The sequence below is a fragment of the Bombus pyrosoma genome, unplaced genomic scaffold, assembly GCF_014825855.1.
Source record: "Bombus pyrosoma isolate SC7728 unplaced genomic scaffold, ASM1482585v1 HiC_scaffold_4699, whole genome shotgun sequence".
NCBI classification, from domain to species: domain Eukaryota; kingdom Metazoa; phylum Arthropoda; class Insecta; order Hymenoptera; family Apidae; genus Bombus; species Bombus pyrosoma.
The window spans coordinates 9540-29955 of NW_025219955.1; the positions used below are offsets into that span (position 1 = coordinate 9540).

Sequence of the window (20416 nt, forward strand, 5' to 3'; positions counted from 1 at the left end):
ATAACTGAGTGGTCGTTCATGATGATTGGATGGTCATGTTCACGTTAGCTGTCCTTATTCCATTCAGTCACTTGTCATTAACGGGAAAAAGTGAACGTCACGTCTGGACACGTGTTTATGGCTGAAGTTTAACATCATTCTTCGATTTTTAAATCTGATTACTATGGTTCTAATGGTTAACCCTTCTGAACGATTGAAAAATAAACGTCCTTTTGTCGTATGTGTTCGTAACAATATAGTAATATAGTAATAATTTGAGAAATACTTTAATTACATAGAATTTTGTATAACTTTGTGTACAAAAGACAAGGAATGATAAGATAAGAGTATATAAAAAAATAGAAGATTTCATCTTTACAAATTACGGAAACATCTAGATTATTTTAAATCTCGAAAAATTTGACCACGAACAAAATGTTTCGTATCATAGGATGTTTCTTCAAACAAAACAATTCATTCCTTAAGCATTTCACCATATTAAAAATAATTGCTTTTAAATAAGTGCTTTGTAATAGGTTTACTGAGCGCCCTAAATGTAATACGTTTTTCATATTTGTAAAAAACATTTACTAAAATGAATACTTTGCTACTTATTAATGTGAAAAGATTTTGAAAAACTAAAATCGATATTCCGATTGATTCTGTCTTAGGAACGAGAAGCTGAAAAGATAGCAGAGGAGACAGCAGCTATGCGTGACGTTAAACCAGAACTTCAACCTGCAAGAAGTCCCGACAACTGGCAAGGGAATAGCTTTTACCGGCATCTCAATGTAATAAAAGGTATGTAATATATGTATAGTCACATAATACCAAATAGATATTGTTTCTTTTTACTTATAAAATGTTCTGTTTGCAGTATAATCTTTACAATTTATAAGTAATAATGTTGTAAGCAAAAATGTATGTGGTAATCGTGTTAATAGAATTTATCTAGGAAAGATATATATAAATTCATTTATTTAATTTCAGCAGTCGATAGTAAAGTATATAATATACAAATACAAATTACATATAGCATCAATTATCAACTATTTAACCCGAAAATAATTCCTACTAAAATCCATGAAAATATCCTCGACGTATTTTCAAGAATTCCAATGCATCATTATGATTATTTCCAACCAACTCCAGAAACCAAGCAGTAACGAAATTGCTGCCTAATATCTCTAACGTGATCGCTTGCTACTTAGAGAAAATCTTCCAAAATAATTACCATTCGACAACTAAGCAATAGAAATTATATCCAAATATCGTCGTTTAGAGACAATTCTGTAAAATAATTACCATTCGACAGCTAAATAATATAAATGATAAACATCGCTTTGGTAAACGTTTACTCTGCTCGGTATTTTGGACTATGCTTCTCCTCTGTTATTAGCAATTAGTAATTAGCGTGGCACGAGTGGTGCAAAGGAAGCTCGGGAGTTTCAATTAATTAGAGTAATTAGTCGCGACCAGAGTGTTAACTGAGAACGGAGGGTTGCCTCGATATCAGACGCGGGGGTGGATCTTGGAGTTGGTAATAACAGGAAAAGGGGTTGAGGGTGAACTCCTCTTTCGACGAGGAGGCGTGATTTCCGACGACGCTTGCGCACTTTCGCTTCTCGAGTTCAAGTATGGCACGATGCAATCAAGTTTAACTTTCCTTCCGTTAGAAGCGAATTCCTCCCTTGTTTCTAAAAAAATGTCTAAATACAGTCTACAACTCTGTTTAAATTATAGAGTTCGTTGAAACTAATTTTCTTTAATATAAAAGATTATGGAATTATCGAGTTTGATTCTTTATATATTTTTACTATTATGTATATAATTTATATAATTTAATATTATATAATTTAGCATGCACATAACATAATTGTATATATTTTTTTGTATATATTATATTTTTTCCTTTCTCTTGCAGTTTTTCTCTTCAAACATTAATACTAACGTCTAAACAAAGAGAAAACATGGAGATAAAGATACAGAAATAATCACTGAAAAATATGTTTAGAATATTATGTATATGTGTGTTGCATACGTTTACTTATATGAAAGCATGTAATACTTCAGCTGGAGCAGAAATCACGGCATTGAAAACAACCGTAAGCTGAAAATAACGAGATAATCGATGAACCTCATATATGAATGCCAACATGAGATCATCGATAACAAACGAAAATGCTTTGACTAACGTAGACTTCTTGAAGAAAAAGCTTTTGTCTATTATATCGAATCCCTACAGGATATAATTTACCGTATTTACAATTATCCAATAATGTTCCATGAAATGTAATAAAAAATTCTATACAATGTAATGGAAAAGATAGAGAAACGAGCGAGGAAATGTTCAGAATGCAATGGTGGAACGTCTGAGCACTTGTTGCAGACAAAACAGTTTTTTATAAATTTATCCTAATATTTTTTTGTCCGCAATGATTCACGAGGAATCAATTAATGCAAATAAAATCGTAGAGTTCCCTTAAGAAAAAGTGCAATTGTATGTTGCAACTACACCGAGACAATCCTGAAAAAAATCGCACTGCATGATGATAGAACTTGACAAACGATGTAAAACTTGCCTCTACAATTTTGCTCCATCTGCAATAGGAATAGAATTATAGTTCAAGCCAGTTACTAGATTCAATCTGTATATGCACATCTATCGTGATGCTTTTTGCATTAAAAATACTCAATTTCTTAGCGATGATCAAGTTCTAAAAAACAGCAATCGACTTACCACAATCTAATACTATCTCTGATTCACAATATGTACTATGATTCTAATCTGCCACAAAACATAATTATTCCTTATTTCTAGAACTACATTGCTCTTATACTAAACTTTTCATAGAAAAAATAGGAGGAAGAGAAAGATACCAATCGATATGACGGAACCGATCGAAAGAGTTCACCTTTAATCGCGCCCAACTTGCTCGACTAACTTTTCAATTTCGCCGGGGACCATTCGCCCGGTTCATTACCCATTCAATCTAAATGAATAAATGAAACGGTTTTTCGATTTTGTTTGTTTCCTTTGATTTGGCTTTGCACACGGAGCGGAATTTTGTTAATTTTCAACAATGATGATTGCAGGAAGTGAGCCGAACGAGAGAACGAGTGCGGATTGTTCCGCTTGCCATCCACGAGGAATATTTTACGGCCAGATTCATAGCCCGTCTGCGTCCACTAATTAATCGACACGAGATGCAGTAGCAGCTGAAAGAGGATGAAGAGAAGTAGTGTGAGGGATGGAGGTTAAAGAGAGAGAGAGGGAGAGAGAGAAAAAGGATGGAAAGAAAAAGAAGAGGAAAAGAGAGAACGGACGAGTAGAAGAGGGAAAGAGAGGGAATGAGGTAGAGAGTAATTCAAAAAGACATTGTAAATTAGGGGTCTCCGTCGGCATTCAGCTTCGGATCCGGTGAATTCCAATTAGTTTAAAGCGCGTTGATCTGATGGCTCTCTTCTGCCTTTTTGTCTTTTTGTAAATGTACAATGAGAAAATTAGGAATTTATAAATTTTGAGTTGGAAAAATAAATGTCAAATATCCAGGATTTTTCTATAACAATATACTTGAAAAATTTTCATTTAAAGTACGTTGGCTTTTATAAGCGATCAATGAAATTTCTAACTTACAAATGAAACTATATCCAGTAATAATTATAATTAATTTCAAAATTTCTCGATGGTAAAGTTAAAATTAATAAAAGTAAGAATTGATCAATACAAATCATTATACTTATTAATTGATAAATTATTGAACAAGAAGGCCTAGAAAGTTAGACGATGGAGATCCTTATTTTAAATAATCATTTCACTTTCTAACCTCTCGATTTTTCCATCGACGCAATATTTCACCAGGCGAATCTCATTCAATTTTCATCGCAGAGACGTAGCAAAACTAGTCTTAATCGAGTAGTGTGGATAAAAATGTTACGTATTTTTTATTATTGAGCAAACTCACGAAGTGCACGATGACACGAAAAAAAACAAAAAAAAATTTGATCATCGTCCTCGTTCTTACGCTCATAATTAATTTTGTAGATCAATTACGCTCGCACAAAAAACACTATTATAAATATTCGTGTAACTAATTTCCACGATATAGATACATATACATAAAGAACTTCGCTCAAAACTTGTACGTATCTAGAGATATTTATTTTCGATTCTTATGGTGAACTATATGAATGCGTATAATCATCAAGTTTCGTGCACATAGAGAATTGGTTGTATTACAAAACTTTGTAATTTTACGAAAAATTGAACTATACGTACGCGTGTAAATGGCAGGAAAAATGCAGTTAGTTACGAACTTCAAATACGATGACAGAAATTCATTGTGGAAAGGACGATCAATAGTCGATTATACTTCTCCCTGGAATTAAAATAAATTATTCTTTGACGTTAACTAATTACAGAGAAATTACAGAGAAAAAACAGAGTTCATATCAAAAACTATCTTTGACAATTGTTATCATTGTCTGTTACAAAGATATTCCAGCATTTTTAGCTTTTGTCTAATCAATCTGTCCAGTATTAATTCAATAATGATTATACATATATACAATGACAAGTGTATAAATATAGAAATGTTACTCGTAAATTCAACTATATATTATTATATAATTCAATTATAAATTGTATTACGAAAGAATTTATTTCTACGATACAAAATTTCTTATACTTTTAAACGCTGTACCTAAATAAAGAACAATGTTCAAATTTTTATTTCGAGTAAATAATTATAAAATAAATGAATGAAAATTTAATATAAATATCGAACCTGTTTATATATATATATATATATATATATATATATATATATATATATATACAGGTTCAATAGGTTCGATATTATATATATATATATATATATATATACAGGTTCAATAGGTTCGATATTATATATATATATTTATACAGTATATTTCACACACATTATTTTATTCATGCGGCAATATGAAATTAATTAATGCCTACCTAACCTATTCATACTACGGAACTGAAACACTTCTGCAACGAAACATATTTCGATTTCACGATCATTGGTATGAATTCCAGGGTTAAGTACGATTCACTAAGACGTACACACATGCACAAACATGCATTCGAGGATTCCTTTACATTGTAATAATTACTCTACTTAGTGCACCGAGGAGCTAATGCAGCTTGAAATTGGCTTCTCTGCGCGAGTCAATATGCTGTGCAATATAGGTACTCCTTACGATTATTAGCCTCTCGAGCGAATGGTTAGTCGTTGCGATCGCTTGTCCGATAAAAAAGATAGCGAAAATATGTATGGAGCCGATGTTCCTAAAGGTTAACGTGAAGATATCAACAGATTCTCTTCATCGACTCTTTTGGAATTGAAGACCATAGGGATAAAACATGATAAGTTACATTATTCGCGTTTCATGGCAATTTTAACTCATAACTGATATACTTAAACCATTTGGGACCATAATAATTTAGGATTAGGTTACTTAACTTTGGAATTTTTAATTTAATTTCACTTTATTACTAGTTTCACTACTAATTTATTTACTAGTTTCGTAGAGAATATGAAATACAAAATAAAATGAAATAACCTAGACTTTACAGAACGATACTATTTAAGGATTAAAATTCTAATTACCCCGTTTTTAATTCATTCCTTTAATTGCTTCTGAGAAGATTTTAGTACCTTCCTCCTCCCCTTGGGACTCAAATTTTCAAAATTCAACTATTTATCATCTGTTTTTACCTTTAGATTCAACTGGTTGTTTTCGTCTTTTATTGTTTATCGTTTATCCCATGCGGTCTTTAGCTACGAATCTACATATAAAGGAAATGAATTATCTATACATGAAATATTACAGTCAATGGGGAAAATCTGTTATTATGTCGTATCGTGAGGTACGGTATTCGATGAAACTAATTTCCTCTGCTTTTTATCTCGTAGAATACCGGTGTATACGCACACAGCTGTAAAGGATGCCGTGTAGATGGTACGAAACGTATTGTTGATAAAGTACATAACAAGTGTAAGCGGCAGCATATGGAAACAATATGTTTAATCCGAATAACAATAAAAGTTCTAATCACTGGTGTATGTTGATTATGCTCTATTTATTCATAAATCGTGTTTTATTTCATCAATTTGTTTTTTGTTCCTAACCTATAAATTGTGAGAGATGAGGAAATGAGTTAACATTAAAACTCCAAAATTTTGACGTGCACAACAATTTTTAATTGTTTTGCATATAATAAAAAAACGTAAAAGAAACAAAATAGAACATTTGCATGGTATTGAGCAATGAAAGAAAAGTTTATTTTTAACTCTATTATATCTTTGCTACTTTTAATTTCGGAAATCTTTTTTATATAAAAATATCAATATAGATATATAATTAATGGACTTTCGGTTTGGTTCGAGGCGAGGATAACACGTGGACAGGGAGCTCTGTGGAAAAAGTAAAGTGTGAAGGGAAAAAGGAAAAGGAAGCGCAAAGTGACACGAAGAAAGGAAAATAAAGTGTGAACATACGAGGAGGGAACAAAGAAAAGTGAAAAAGAAGACAAAAACGAGGGAGAAATACAAATGAGAAAAACCAAAAAAAGAAGAGGTTAGGTAGTCAGAAGCGAGGCAGAAAGTAAGGCAAGGAAACAACAGATGGCGACAAAAAGAGGAAAATCTAGAGAGAAGAGAGAGACAGAGAGAAAGAAGAGTGGGAAAGGGAAAGGAAGGAATTATTGAACAGGATCAGAAGAATCGGGGAGGAGCGGGAAAGGGCAGAGAGAGAGAAAAGGAGAAGGAACATAGTGATCAAGGGGGTGGACTGGAAAGAAGGAAGCAACGAAGAGGCTGTAAAGGAGTTCATAAGGGAAAGAATGAGAATAGAGACAGAAGTAGAAAGGGCACACATGATAAGAGTGGGAGACAAAACGACAATAATGGTGGCGACGATGAAGTCGAGGGAGGAGAAAATAAAAATAATAAAGGAGAAAAGCAAACCGGAAAAGGGAGTCTACATAAACGACGATCTAACGAGGAAAGAAAGGGAGATACAGCAGCAAATAAGAAGGAAAGCCAGAGTAAGAAGGGAAAAGGGAGAATACGTAAAGATAGGCTACAAGAAACTAAAGATGGAGAACAGATGGTACAGATGAAACGAAAACGAAGAGAGACTGGAGGAAGAAAGAAAGAGAGGGGAAGAAAAGTGAAAAAGGGAAAAAAGTGGGGAATACAAAGGGGATGAAAATGTGCTTTTGGAACGTAGCAGGACTAATATGTAAAGACAAGGAGGTATGGGATTCAAACAGGACTACAAGAGGAGAATGAAGATGTTTAAAGCATTGATAGAGAGCGTGGCGCTGTTTGGAGCAGAGGTATGGGGTTGGAACATGGAAGAAAGGCTAGATAGGATTAAAAGGGGGTACATGAAATGTATCTTAGGTTTAGATAGGACAACACCAAACTACATACTGACAGAAGAGTGCAAACTAGAAGAAATCAAGGAAAAAGCATTAAAAAGAGCAGCAAGGTACGAGGAGAGAACTCTAGAATCGAAAAAGAAGCTGGTAAAAGAGTGCATAAAGGAAAGAGAGAGAAACTGGGGAAATGGACAGGAAGGGAAAAGAGCAAGAAAGAGAAAGAAGGAAGTAGAAGAGGTGAAAAATAGAGGGACACAGAGGGAAGCAGGAGAAGAGCAAGAAAGTTGGACAGGAGACCAAATTGTAGAAGAAAGAAGGAAGAGAGAAACAGAAGAGAGGAGGAAAAGGATAAGGGAATCCAGATATAACAGATACTACAGAAACATAACCAAAGATGAGATGCCAAAGTACTTGGAAGGGAGGATGAAATGGAAGGACAGGAAAATTATAGCTAGATTCAGGTGTGGAAACGAGACCAAAGAGAAGGAACACTGGAAAGAGGAGGGAGAAAAAAGGTGCAGATTATATGGAAGGGAAGAAGAAGACCTGAGACATGTAATAGAAGAATGTGAAATAACGGGAGGACTAAAAGACATGGAAAAAACACTGAATGAGAATGGAGAAGGACTAACAGAATTAAAAGCAATAATAGAGAAGAGAAGGACAAGGGCAATATAAGACGGGGAGGAAGGACAAGAAGGTAGCACTGCAAGGAGGCAAAAGACCAAAAGATAATAATGTGTAGTCATAAGTTGCAATAGTTTGTAGTTATTAGTTTAGCGACTAGAGATAAGAATATGCTAAGGAGTGCAATACAATAAATGTAAGAAATGTAAATCGAAAGTTCGTCCAAAGCCGAAAGGCACGGACTAAAATAAATAATAATAATAATAATAATAATAATAATAATAATAATATAATTAATGATAAGATTTTATATAATATACAGCAAAGTTAAATTAAATTATAAAACAGAAAACCAAAAGTACGAAGCAGTCACATAAATGTAACAAATACAAAGATACATTAGGTTGACCAGAAAAAAAAACAAATCTCTTTCGATTACTGGAGAAACTGGTGTATAGTAGAATGCACGGTGTAATTTTGGTCGTTGGATGTATCCTGGCTGTGAAATCCTCGGGGAGCACTCCCGCTTACACGAGGACGCTCCAATGAGCAGAAACCCTTAACAGATACAGCTTGTAGTCCCTGGACGATCGTCAGCAAAATTTCAGATTTCGACCACATATGGTACTCACGATACTATTTTCGTAAGCGTATCGGCAAAAGAAATATGAAGAACTCAATCGTCTTTTCATAAAATATACGCGATCATATGTACTACTTACATACAGAGGAGAATTATCTTTGACGTTCATAAAAGAAGTTTGTGCAACAGTCATATTATATATTTTTTCAAATACAAAATTTGAAAATTATAGTTTTCTTCTAAAATGTTTATTTATAGGAAAGTATAAAATATGTTTTTTAAGACTTCTTGCGTAAGTAATTAAGATAATAAAAAATAATTAAAAAATAAGATTAATCGCTTTATTCGAAATTAAGTTCTTGAGTTTAATTGACTCTATGCCTGTGAATTTAACTATTATTCATAGTTTGTATAATGAAAATGAAGGTACTTGAATTTTTACATTAATCCGATATATATAAATCATTTTAATTCCATTTTAATTAAATACGGTTTCAGAAGAATTAATGTTTCTGGCTTTCAAAAATATCACATATATTTTATGATACTAAAATAAATTAAATATAAAATATAGCATTTAATATTCAGAATTTTATATTCAACTATAAAAATTATAGCCATTAAAAACTAAAAAAATATTTCAATAGTAATTATATAAAATTTGCATAATACACATACCTAATGCTAATATAAATCCAAATTAACCGTCAATTCCAGAAGACTAATTTCACGTTTCCTTTTTATACATATAATAGTTTGTAACGCGTTCTGCAGGACACCCCGTGTTCCTGAACGAAAAAAACCTTTACAAATACTTCCGGTTTCAGAGTCTAGATGACCCTTTATAGTGGCACATGAGCATGTATTGTCGGAACGTGAGGTAGTTACGGGAGAAGTCAGCGCGAGAAAAGCCAGTCGTACTTGTAGATTCCTCCCGAGAGGCAACGGTGTCTTCGTTCGCGAAGCCAATTTGCCGGAACATTAGCCGCAGACGGTGTTTCTTCAACGATGCCTATTATTGATATTGCCCGTTTGCGATCGACTATAATCGATAGAAATACTTCACGAAATTCCACTTGCTTCTTTTCCAACAATAAAAAAAAAAGAAAAATACAGATTGATCATCTATTTGATGAGTACTACATTTTTTTTAACTGTTAACTGGTATCGTTAAATTGTCAATTGTCGATATCGTATAAATAATACACAAAATAGAATCCACTCAAAATATGATCGATAAAAGTGACTTCGATTCTTGCGTGATACAGGAATTTTGAAGTAATTTTGTCCAATACATTGCCGAAATGATTTAACGTCAGTCTTCCAATCTTAAACGTCTGCATAATGAAACAATTAAAGTGATGACAATAGTAATAGCAATGTTACGCCATATGTTAACTTAACCCATTATAATTTAAATCGTCGCGTTGCATTAATTCTCATAAATAATTCTACCATATAACAAAATGTGTCATAATAAATGCAAAAACATGTTTAAATACAATCGTTTCATTTAATATTATAAAAAACATTATGCAAGCGAATGTTGCGAACTTTGAATCACAAACTATATTGGAAAAGAGAAGAGAGGAAAAACATGATGTTTTTACCTATAGCCCTCGTGCAGAGGCGAAGAATGTATCGGAAGCCAGTATAACAAGCAAGGATTTAAACACAACTTTCAATCATCTACAATAAAGTCGACAAGCTGAGTATTTAAAGAAACATTTTAATTGCACGAGGTAAGCCGCTTACGTGTCCCCTCTCGCATGCATTAATAAAAACGACCCTCCTGTTACGGGATGCGAACAAGCAGCGGGTATTGTATCTGCCAGAAAGTAATTCGACTTTTCCCTCGAAGAAAAGCGTCTCTGAACGAATATTTCTTAAACTCTAGAATAGGAACAATGAATGATATTCAGGAGGATGTTGCTTTGTCAAACCGTTGTCAATTGAAGTATCAAATTAAATTGGCATTCTCGATGAGATTAAAGATATTTATTTTTTGCAAATTTCTGGAACTCTTCCTTTCCCTCTTTCTTTTTTATTTTTTGTCAGTTCTTACGTTCATTCAAAATAAAAATGTAATCATTTGTAAAACCTATTTAAAAGAATTATTTTAAAGGAATCTAAGCTAATCTAAAATTATTGAAAAAGACTCGTATAAAATAGATACAAAATTCAGAATAACTATCTCGATCTGTAAAAATTTTATAATTAAATTACATGCTTTTAGACCGTAGTTTACTTAAAGTATATTAATCCATATTGTATAATCCATAAATATCAACTTATCAACTTCTACAAATGTAAAAACTACTATTTTGTTGATCGATTTTATGTTCTGTGTATATTAATTAAACATTTCTTTATCCCTTTCGATGAATACCATAACCTAACAAAATAAAAAAAGCCTACTTTTGAAACATCCTGTATAAAAAATTCTAATCTAATAAAACTTGAAATAAATACAAAATTAACCTACCTATTATTTCACATATAACTTAAATCCTTTAAAATATCCTGAGATTCATCTTGAGACTTTTCAGCTTGCTAAACACTGGTGAAAAAAATTCCACGACCAGGAGCACATAAAGAGAAACTAGCTCTGTAATTGGGCATGAAAAGGCTGTATTTTCCGCGGTTAACTTCGGGAAAATCTGAGTTTGCGATAGCCAGATAATAACGCAGCTCAAGGAAACGCGAATAGAGGCTCGATCTTGCGGCGCGAACTAGCATATGGAAGCGACGCCACGTGGAGAGGATGCTTTATGAGGGTTCTGTTTGAGTTGATGGTATGCCTTGTTACCGGGAAGAACCATGCTCCCTCGGGTAATATCATATACAATTATGTCCACCGAAGGGCAGATATGCATTATGGATGCAGCTTTTATGCCCAGTAAATCATGTCGCAGGCTTGGTTAACTCTGCAAATGATCTGCAGAATCACGCCTAACCACATTCACCAAAGATAAGCAAGCCTCCTTTCTTTTTACGATTGATACTATTTTTTTTAGATTTCAAATGTGTATGAAATGAAGTTAAGAATGATATTTGATATAAATGAAGTAATTAATGTAACTGCTGAAATAAAGAACTATTGTTTTTATATTTGTTGGTTGTATCTATTGGAAAGTAAAAAATAGTAAATGTATTATAAAATGAAGGTATATTTTTGTATATTTTATTATGTATGTATTGCGAATAAAAAATTGTAACAAATTTTAATAAGTAATAAAAAATATTAAATTAGTTAAAATAACTAAAATTTAATTTAGCAAAATATTTAACACTAGATTTTAGGGGAGCTGTCATTTTGATGCATTTTGAATTCCATGATGAAAATTACACGAACCATTTACATTTTTTTTCTACCATTTGTACTGACTTTTATCCATTTAACGAGATAAATATATATCGAAATTCATTTTCTTCAAAGCTTTCTCGTTTTGAAGTTTCTATGTGGTATATCTATCTCTTCGGATACATGACAATTTAACGCAATCGAAATGTCGGTAAATCTAGTGTTAAAATTAATTAAACTTTTATTGTACATTACTTTTTACTATACATCATTATGTTTTTAACGTAATATATTTATTTCTATTATACAATATATTTACTATATTTTACTTGATAGTAAATTAGTTAACAGTACTCTTTAGGTTTTATGTAAATGAAGTTCAATTATAAAGTAGTTTTTAAAAAAAAGCTTTTAGTTGTGCTGATTGAAATAAATAGAATAAATAGTTAGAAAATATATAGAAAATTTATTGAAATGAATTGTATAGTATGTTAAGTGTTATTAGACGTTTAACAAACTACTTTAAAATGTAAAAAATGAAAGATCTAAGAAATCATTGAAGACCGAAAGTAGCATGACATAGAGCACACTTTATTTCTTAATTAGTGATAATAATTATTTAGCATTGATCGAAATCGAGTACATATCGTATATTCCTCTTCGATCGAAGTTCAATAATCATAATAGATTAATTTATTAATATAAGTGTAATTAATTGTAATGTATTGTCTGAAAGTATCACTGCGTTGCATCCACTGGTCGTCTCTTCGCACTTCGTCAAGGACAACCAAACAAATTAACAAGAAAACGAGATCAGAGACAAGAAACTTAAAAAAACATAACCTACAAAAAGAACAAAGGAAGAAAAATATCCCGCTTCCTTTCGTGTTTCTCGATGAATTCCGAACATTTCGACGCTTACAAAATATAAGTGGACCAGAATCACGAGAAATTCGAAAGGAAGAGTTTCGAATAAAGAACCGTGGGTTATAGAAGAACGATGAAAAACTAAACTATACAAGATAGGAGGAAAAAAGGATAGCGTCTGTAATTCGAGTTTTCCAGACCAAGGATGCTCAGTGACTGCGGGGGGCGATAAATTCAATGTCGGCCCGACCCCGAAATAGTTAGATTACAATTAAAATGCGGAGAGCTTGTCGTTTCGAACGAAATTTATGCGTTCGAAAATAAATTAACTTCTGCATAAAATACACTACTTGAAATAATGTCTTTTTTTCAAAAAGTTCGTAGCATTTTTATTATAAATTTCTATTGAATAATGAAACGTTCGCTGCTCTAAGTTGAATACTAGAGAGAATTAAGGAGGAACACCGAAAATTCGTTAATAACATAAGTTTGCTTTTTTCATTGAAACGATGTTGAATCTCATGCATTCAAGAAATTTTGAGTCGTAATTGATAGATTCACCTTTGTCTCATTCACTGAATATAGTATAGTCTCATTGTTATTTATTGCGCTCTTTGTAAAGCTTATTCGAAAGATAAAAAAGTGAAATACTCTAGAAGGCGGTAAAACCTATTTGAGGAAACCCATTACCGAAGAGATAATTTTTTAAAAATAAATTCGTGAAATTATAGATAGCGAAAATTCCAATTCCAGTTAAATCTTTCTTAACTTTCGTTACGAATTTTCAGAACACCCTAAAATAGTAAATCTACCTATATATACATATTACAAATAACGCATTTCTATAAGAAATATAACCTAGTAAACATACGCATACATATGTACTTATATATATATAATGCTTCTTCGTTGCCATTAAGAAAGGTAAAAAAAGGAAAAACAAGAATAACGATTACTAGACTGCAAGCATTTACACTCTTTTTAAATTAATTAAGAAAATGAAATCTAAGCAAAGATCTGTTTCACTATACTTCGAATATTATATGTAATTTTGCACTCTGAGATTTCCATAAATATATAATATATATTCAATACATAAATATTCGCAGTCTAATAATCACTATAAAACTACTAAAATAATTCTTTAAAATGAACAGTCGATTCGAAGCTTCGAGCGTGCTCCATCGTTCGAAAAAGAGGCAAGCCCTCCGCAGAACAATATTCAACATTTAACAATAGCCAACATTTATAGAGTAAGATACCGATCCGTCATTTTTAGTTATTCATAGATCGTTTCATCTCGTTCTCCTTTTATTTTTCTCGACGATCGTCGATCGTATTATAATTCCCAGTTGACAGAGATTGTTGTTATAGGTCCGCGAGGGCAACAATAATTATCACTCAACGAGAATAAATCCCTCATGATATTCTTTTTTTAAACGTACATATGTATGTATGTACCAGTGCAGTGTTTCTCAAACCGCAAAAAGATAACCTCGATGATATGTCTCTCGTTCCAGGAGGATACTTATATTGCTATCATTTGCATGTGGACGCAAGTTACAGGATTCCCAACCTTCTCAATCATGATTTTATCTAACTATATATCTCTCAACGATTCTCGACAACGCTTGGAAGATGAAACTCACGCCTCACTAATTCACGTATTTTTATTAATTGACGAAATTCTCTAGCAGTGGCTAACGCTCGAAAGAACATAAGGCTATCACAACCTGTGGTTTTGTAGCTATAAGCTGTTACATTTTCGACAATTATAATTACGAATACATTCTCTGTATGGCACCTAGTCGCTACAATTGTTACGTTCTTTCGCGTCGTTTTGCTCTGCCAAAGACAAAAATCACAAAGAACGAGAGCTTTGTTCCTCTATTGCTCGAAAGAAGAAATACGTAATAAGAATACGCTTTCATTCGAAAGAACATTGATATCTAACATCGAAGGCATTTGTTTATCTACTATCAGATTTATCTTTTCCCTTTTCTTCAATCGTGCCTTTGAGAAACACTGATCCAGCGATCGTGACTTAAACAGCATGACGTTAAAATTTTAATATTGCACAACATCGATAACACTTCGATTTTTTTTGTCGGAAAAAGTTTTATGCGACTTATGATGAATTACAATAGATAAAATTATATGAATGTCTCTTCTTCTTCGTTTTCTTTTTTTCTCTTTCTGTTTCGTCTTCGCAATGACTGAACGCTGATGACGGTAATAGTGTGGTATTCAAAATACATCAGCTGATAACTCGGAACGATTTTCATTTTCGTGGCAAGTCAAACTATAGGTTTCATTCTTAAGAATTTTAAACGTCATAAGAACAACGTTCCAATTCATTTCTTCTCGATTCTTATATCTTGTACCTTCAAGAAATAAAATGTATTATGATTTATATCTTTCTTGAAGTTAGGATTCTCTTTTTCCTTTTTATCATCATGACAACTAAAAAGAGTTCAGGAAAAGATCAACAGGTAATAATTGTTAATCTTTTCATTTCGCTTATAAAATAAACAGTGAAATTAGTTATATTATAAAAATTTATATAGGTTAAATTTTAATATTGGTTAAATTAAATGTAATGTGTATCACGGATATGTACATTAAATGGTTAATAATTAGATTGCAGACCTTATACAATATTTAGGGGATGAAAGAAGTCCTCATATCATCCATATATACATAAAAATATGAATTTACATAAGCTATCGAAAATTATATGCAGATTTGAAATTTGGTAATCTGTTATAATCTCTACATTAGGAAAGATCCTAGTCATAAAATTTTTAATCATGAAACGCACTCACATTGGATCGTTGTTCTTAGCGAGCTGTTATAATTCATAAAATACCAACTATATGAAACTGCTATTGGAACAGTTAAAAATATAAGGTAAGGCCAAGAACGTTTTTCATAATGGAAAATGTTTTCATTGTAACAGTAAATGAAAAAATATACGAGTACCAGTAATAATAATGCCATCATCGTAGTCATCACTGTTGTCGCCGTCATCGACAACATATATGTATATATATTGTATATGTATATAATATGTAAGTTATATACTCTAACATTATTATAATATTATGCTTAGCAAATATTTTGTTTGAAGATCTTTTACCTAAAATCCACGTGGCAACAAATAACCAAGTTCCTTAATTACTTTCATTGTTCTGGCGGTTGAACTCTCATACGAAGTCCAGGAAGAATAGAAATTAAAATATCTAATCTCAAAAATACTTAGTAAAGTAAAATCTATTTTCTTCCAAAAGTATCGTGTTTTACTAGTCATTCGAATTAATTTGCTAAAAAGTTACACTTGACAAGAACTAAAATCTTAAAAAGAAGACAATTTGAGACTATAACACAGAAGGAGCTCAGAATAAACGAGTTCTAAATGAATTTGAAATGCTGACTGACAGAAATACATAGTTAATCATATTCTGCGTCACGACTCGAAACAGTCAGAATGGAAAACATGGAATATCTCTAATTATTCATTACATATTAATCGACGACTTCGTGGAAGAGGTTCGCCGCCATTTTGAAGATCGCTTAACTAAATTCTAACTCTCTAGTCGGTGTCACCTAAATGATTAAAAAAAAAAATGACAAATGATACAAGATAAACATTGAAAAAATGATAGAGGAATGAAAAGGAATTACTATACAACATACGAATACATATTAATAATACGAATTATGTGGCTTCTTTTTTGCTGCGCCGTGCGGACCAACGCAAGATGGATGACATGATTTCAATTATCTCTCTCTCTCTCTCTCTCTCTCTCTCTCTCTCTCTCTCCTTATATTAGGAACAATGCACTTGAGAACATGATGAACAAATAACAAATGTATGGAAAGAAATATACATAAATATATATGAAAACATGAACGTTGAATGAAATCATGAAATATGAACATGATGTATCGAGTGATTCAAATACTTATGACTGAAAAATCGATTCCGAGCAGATCAACCATCACTTAATAGGCAATATTATTTTGTTCTATGTCTACTAAACGAGTATATGATTGTTGATCGAATGAACGGGAAAATACTTGAGGTAAAAAGCATTTTGAAAAATTTCAATGCAGTCTTGGCGCTCTGATGTCTTTGTGCAATAAAACTTTGGTGAGAAATTAATGATATTAAATCGATGACACATGAGGCGACATTAAAAAGTGAGAAAAGAGCCGCTCTTGACAGTGGACTGCCATCGTAGGTACTTCATGATGTATAATATTGTGTGTAAATGTATATCTCGTGTACGTGTATACGTGTATTCATACTTAATTGTAGTACTGTAAGTCATGTGTTATATATATATGTATCTGCGCGCGCGAAGGTCCTTACGTCGATAAAAGACACTATAACATTATATATGTACATTAACATGCGTATAGAGCTATTCCTGGAGACAAAAGGAAAGAAATAAAATAAGTGAATAGAGTAGAACTTGAGGATTCATCCGTTTCGAATAAGCGAACCATAACGCAATAAGTGATTTCAGTAGAGAAGAGAGTAATCTTGAAAGAGAGATTTTTAGGCTAATTGTTTGTTAATTTAAGGTAATTCTCATGGTAAACGTTGATGAACGAGTGCAGGGTCTTTGGTTTCGAGACGCACCGCGTCTCCTTAAGGTAATGGCACTACGACTTGCACGTAAGTTACTGGGAAATAACCCGTACGACCGTTCAGGCTACCCTCGAACCAGTTCTCGTCAATCTTCTTGGTCAAAGTGATCGTATCGTTTTCCTGAAATATAATACACCATTGTTAGATACATTACTTGCTTAAAAACATTTTTTTTACATTTGAACAATTTTTCTAAACCTAATAGCTTCGGAGATATTCCGTCAAATATGTTTCCAACATCCAACTTCGGGAGCTGTTTTCACTCTTTCAACATGAATATCAGTACATAAAAAAAATATGTGTCAAATACTTTTTCAAGAACTACATCATACTACATAAGTTTCATTAAAATCTGTGATTTACACTTGAGAATGTTTCCATGTTAGTTCACTTTTATTTTCAATGCCTCATTTACGATAATAAAAAATTAAATTACAAAATATTTAATTAAATACATTTACCAATTCAGATTACTCAAATAAAAAAAGAATCAAAAATAGAAAATTGTGTTATATTTACTTTAAAGCCGAGTTCTCCAGGATTTTCTGCCTCGAAATCGTACAAAGCTGTACAGCAAGGTTGTCTTGTCATCGGAGTCCTGGCTGGCGATTTGCTCGGAGATGGCAAGGGCGAAGCTGGAAACCATCAAGAAATTTAGAATTATATTAGATACAAATAGATAATGCAACAAAATATTAGGCTTGCTGCAACAGTCTTAAATTAGAGCACTACAGTATCTAAATAATTTGAATTTTATCTTCAATAAAATAAAACATAATGCAAAACTAAATGTATGATAATATCTGATGATCAACTTAAACAGGTGGTCTCGCTAGAATCTAGATAAAATTATTAAGTACAGTGAATCACATTAATATTTAAATACGATAATGTCTGAGATTTATAGATGCAATGAAAATTAAATTAGAAAATTAAATTTCTATTGGTTCTAAGCAGACTTTTTATATAATTTTTATAGAGAAATCTATAACAATCCAATAAATATTATATTATTAAAAAATGATAGTAAACAACATAATGACCTTGACATTCAAGTTTTATTGTGAATCACCATATCTTGTAAAATTAAGAAAAACAAAGTATTCCATAACTGCACACACAAAAAGAAATGTACAACCATTACATAAGCATGCATGCATATACTTAATGATCGTTAAATGGCTAAATTAGAATACATCGACAGAAGATACACAAGAAGCAAAATAGTAATTACTTTCTTGCCCTGTTTGCGGTGCACGAAAAGCGATAGAATTGAAATTGAATAATTAATCGATCGATCGAAACCTACGATAGGAGAAACCAACCCCATGCAAAATTTACCATTGGCAGATTGTGGCGGGTTTCCGGCTGGAAATAGCTCGAGCTGCGAGCGCTTCCCATCCCCATGAATCGGAGACCCGGCTCGACTTGCCCCTACATTGTGTCAAAAGGACAGACATTCAGGTATACGAGAGTATACACATAGAACAATCGGATAACGTGTAATGAATGTGTTAGAGATGAATTTCGTGAAATTACGTTGGTGAGTCAATATATACATAGTTCATACTTGCGTACAATTATTTCTCAAAGTATCAAAAATACAAAAAAGTTATTGCTTAGCTTGAAAACAGTAAAATAAAATGCATTTAAGGTGATAGGTAAGTAATCGTGTTAAATGTTTAATTAAGTGAAGCAATAATAATAAGTGAAGCAATTTCATCTTTTATCACCTTTAAATATATATATATATATTTATAAAAATATATATATATATTTCGTTTTTTCAAATGCTAGAAAGTTATTCTATATAAATAAATAAATATATATATATATATATATATAATCACCTTTAAATATAATTATATATATATATATATATATTTATTTATTTATATAGAATAACTTTCTAGCATTTGAAAAAACGAAATGCTAAACCCAGAGACATTATATAATATTATTTATCAAAATTAACATGAAACTGCAGGAAAATTTCTGTTATTCAATTTGTTAGTTCTATTACAATCTCGATGAAACCATAATAAAAAAAACGATCAATCTCCATATTAAAGTTCAAATATGATTTCATCGACTTTTATACCTTACTATTATGTCATATTTTAGTGTGTATGTAATATATTCCTTTGAGTGCAAAAGATAATAAAAATTTAATGTCCGTTTGACAGTCAGAGTAATGGCGAGGGAAATTCAATCAGGAAAGAGTACAATGTATACGACTATAGTGTATAGTTGCAGGACACGTAGACATGTTGCATAACAGAGGAAACAAGAAACAGACAGCCAATCCACCCGCAAGAGTCATTATCTTGGATGTGAACATATGTGTGAATGTATTATTACCGTGGAAGGAGAAGTTCCCACCGTTCATAGCATCCGATGTAGGTAATGCATCGACGTGTAAATCGGCCAATGTCTTCGGTATAAATTCCATTTTTGGTTTGTTCGCTGCCTCGTCTTTTCTGTGATTAAAGATAAAAATACAATAGCATAATCATTACAAAATTATTGTGGATAATAAGTGGAAGATTATTATTATTCATAGCATAAAATAATGTTATTAGGAACCTTAAAACTATAGAAATTAAAAAAAAAATTCCTATAATAAAGTAAAAGATGTATAGATATTGTTAATAGAGACCACTACAGTGCGATTCTACATCTTTGGACCGATAGAGATTCATTAAAGAAGTTGCTACAAAATTGGCTTTAACTTCGAATTTCAAACCTCCACTGATCCAGAGGTATAATGTCGCACTGTGATGATTTTTAACAATAGTATTCATATGCCCTGTACATAATATAGTCACATTAAATTATACAAAGAATTCTTTCAAAATTCTTTTTTAGAGCAATACAGAAAGTGAAAATTATGCTATATAAATTGCCATAATTTTGCAATTTATTAATTAACATTTATATGCTATATATTTTCTTGTAAAGAATCATAAAAAATAAAAGATG

At 31.9% G+C, this 20416-nt stretch overlaps 1 protein-coding gene across 1 annotated transcript; it reads right to left on the reverse strand.

The window, feature by feature from the left end:
* Positions 1-12480: 12480 nt before the first annotated feature.
* LOC122577414 (endophilin-A-like) lies at positions 12481-19914 on the reverse strand (the record flags this gene model as incomplete). The annotated part of the gene is given in 5 exon segments (XM_043748713.1): positions 12481-17554; positions 17954-18069; positions 18669-18677; positions 18776-18868; positions 19796-19914. Coding segments are annotated over 5 exon segments (457 nt in total), but the record flags the coding sequence as incomplete, so codon positions are not given.
* Positions 19915-20416: the final 502 nt, after the last annotated feature.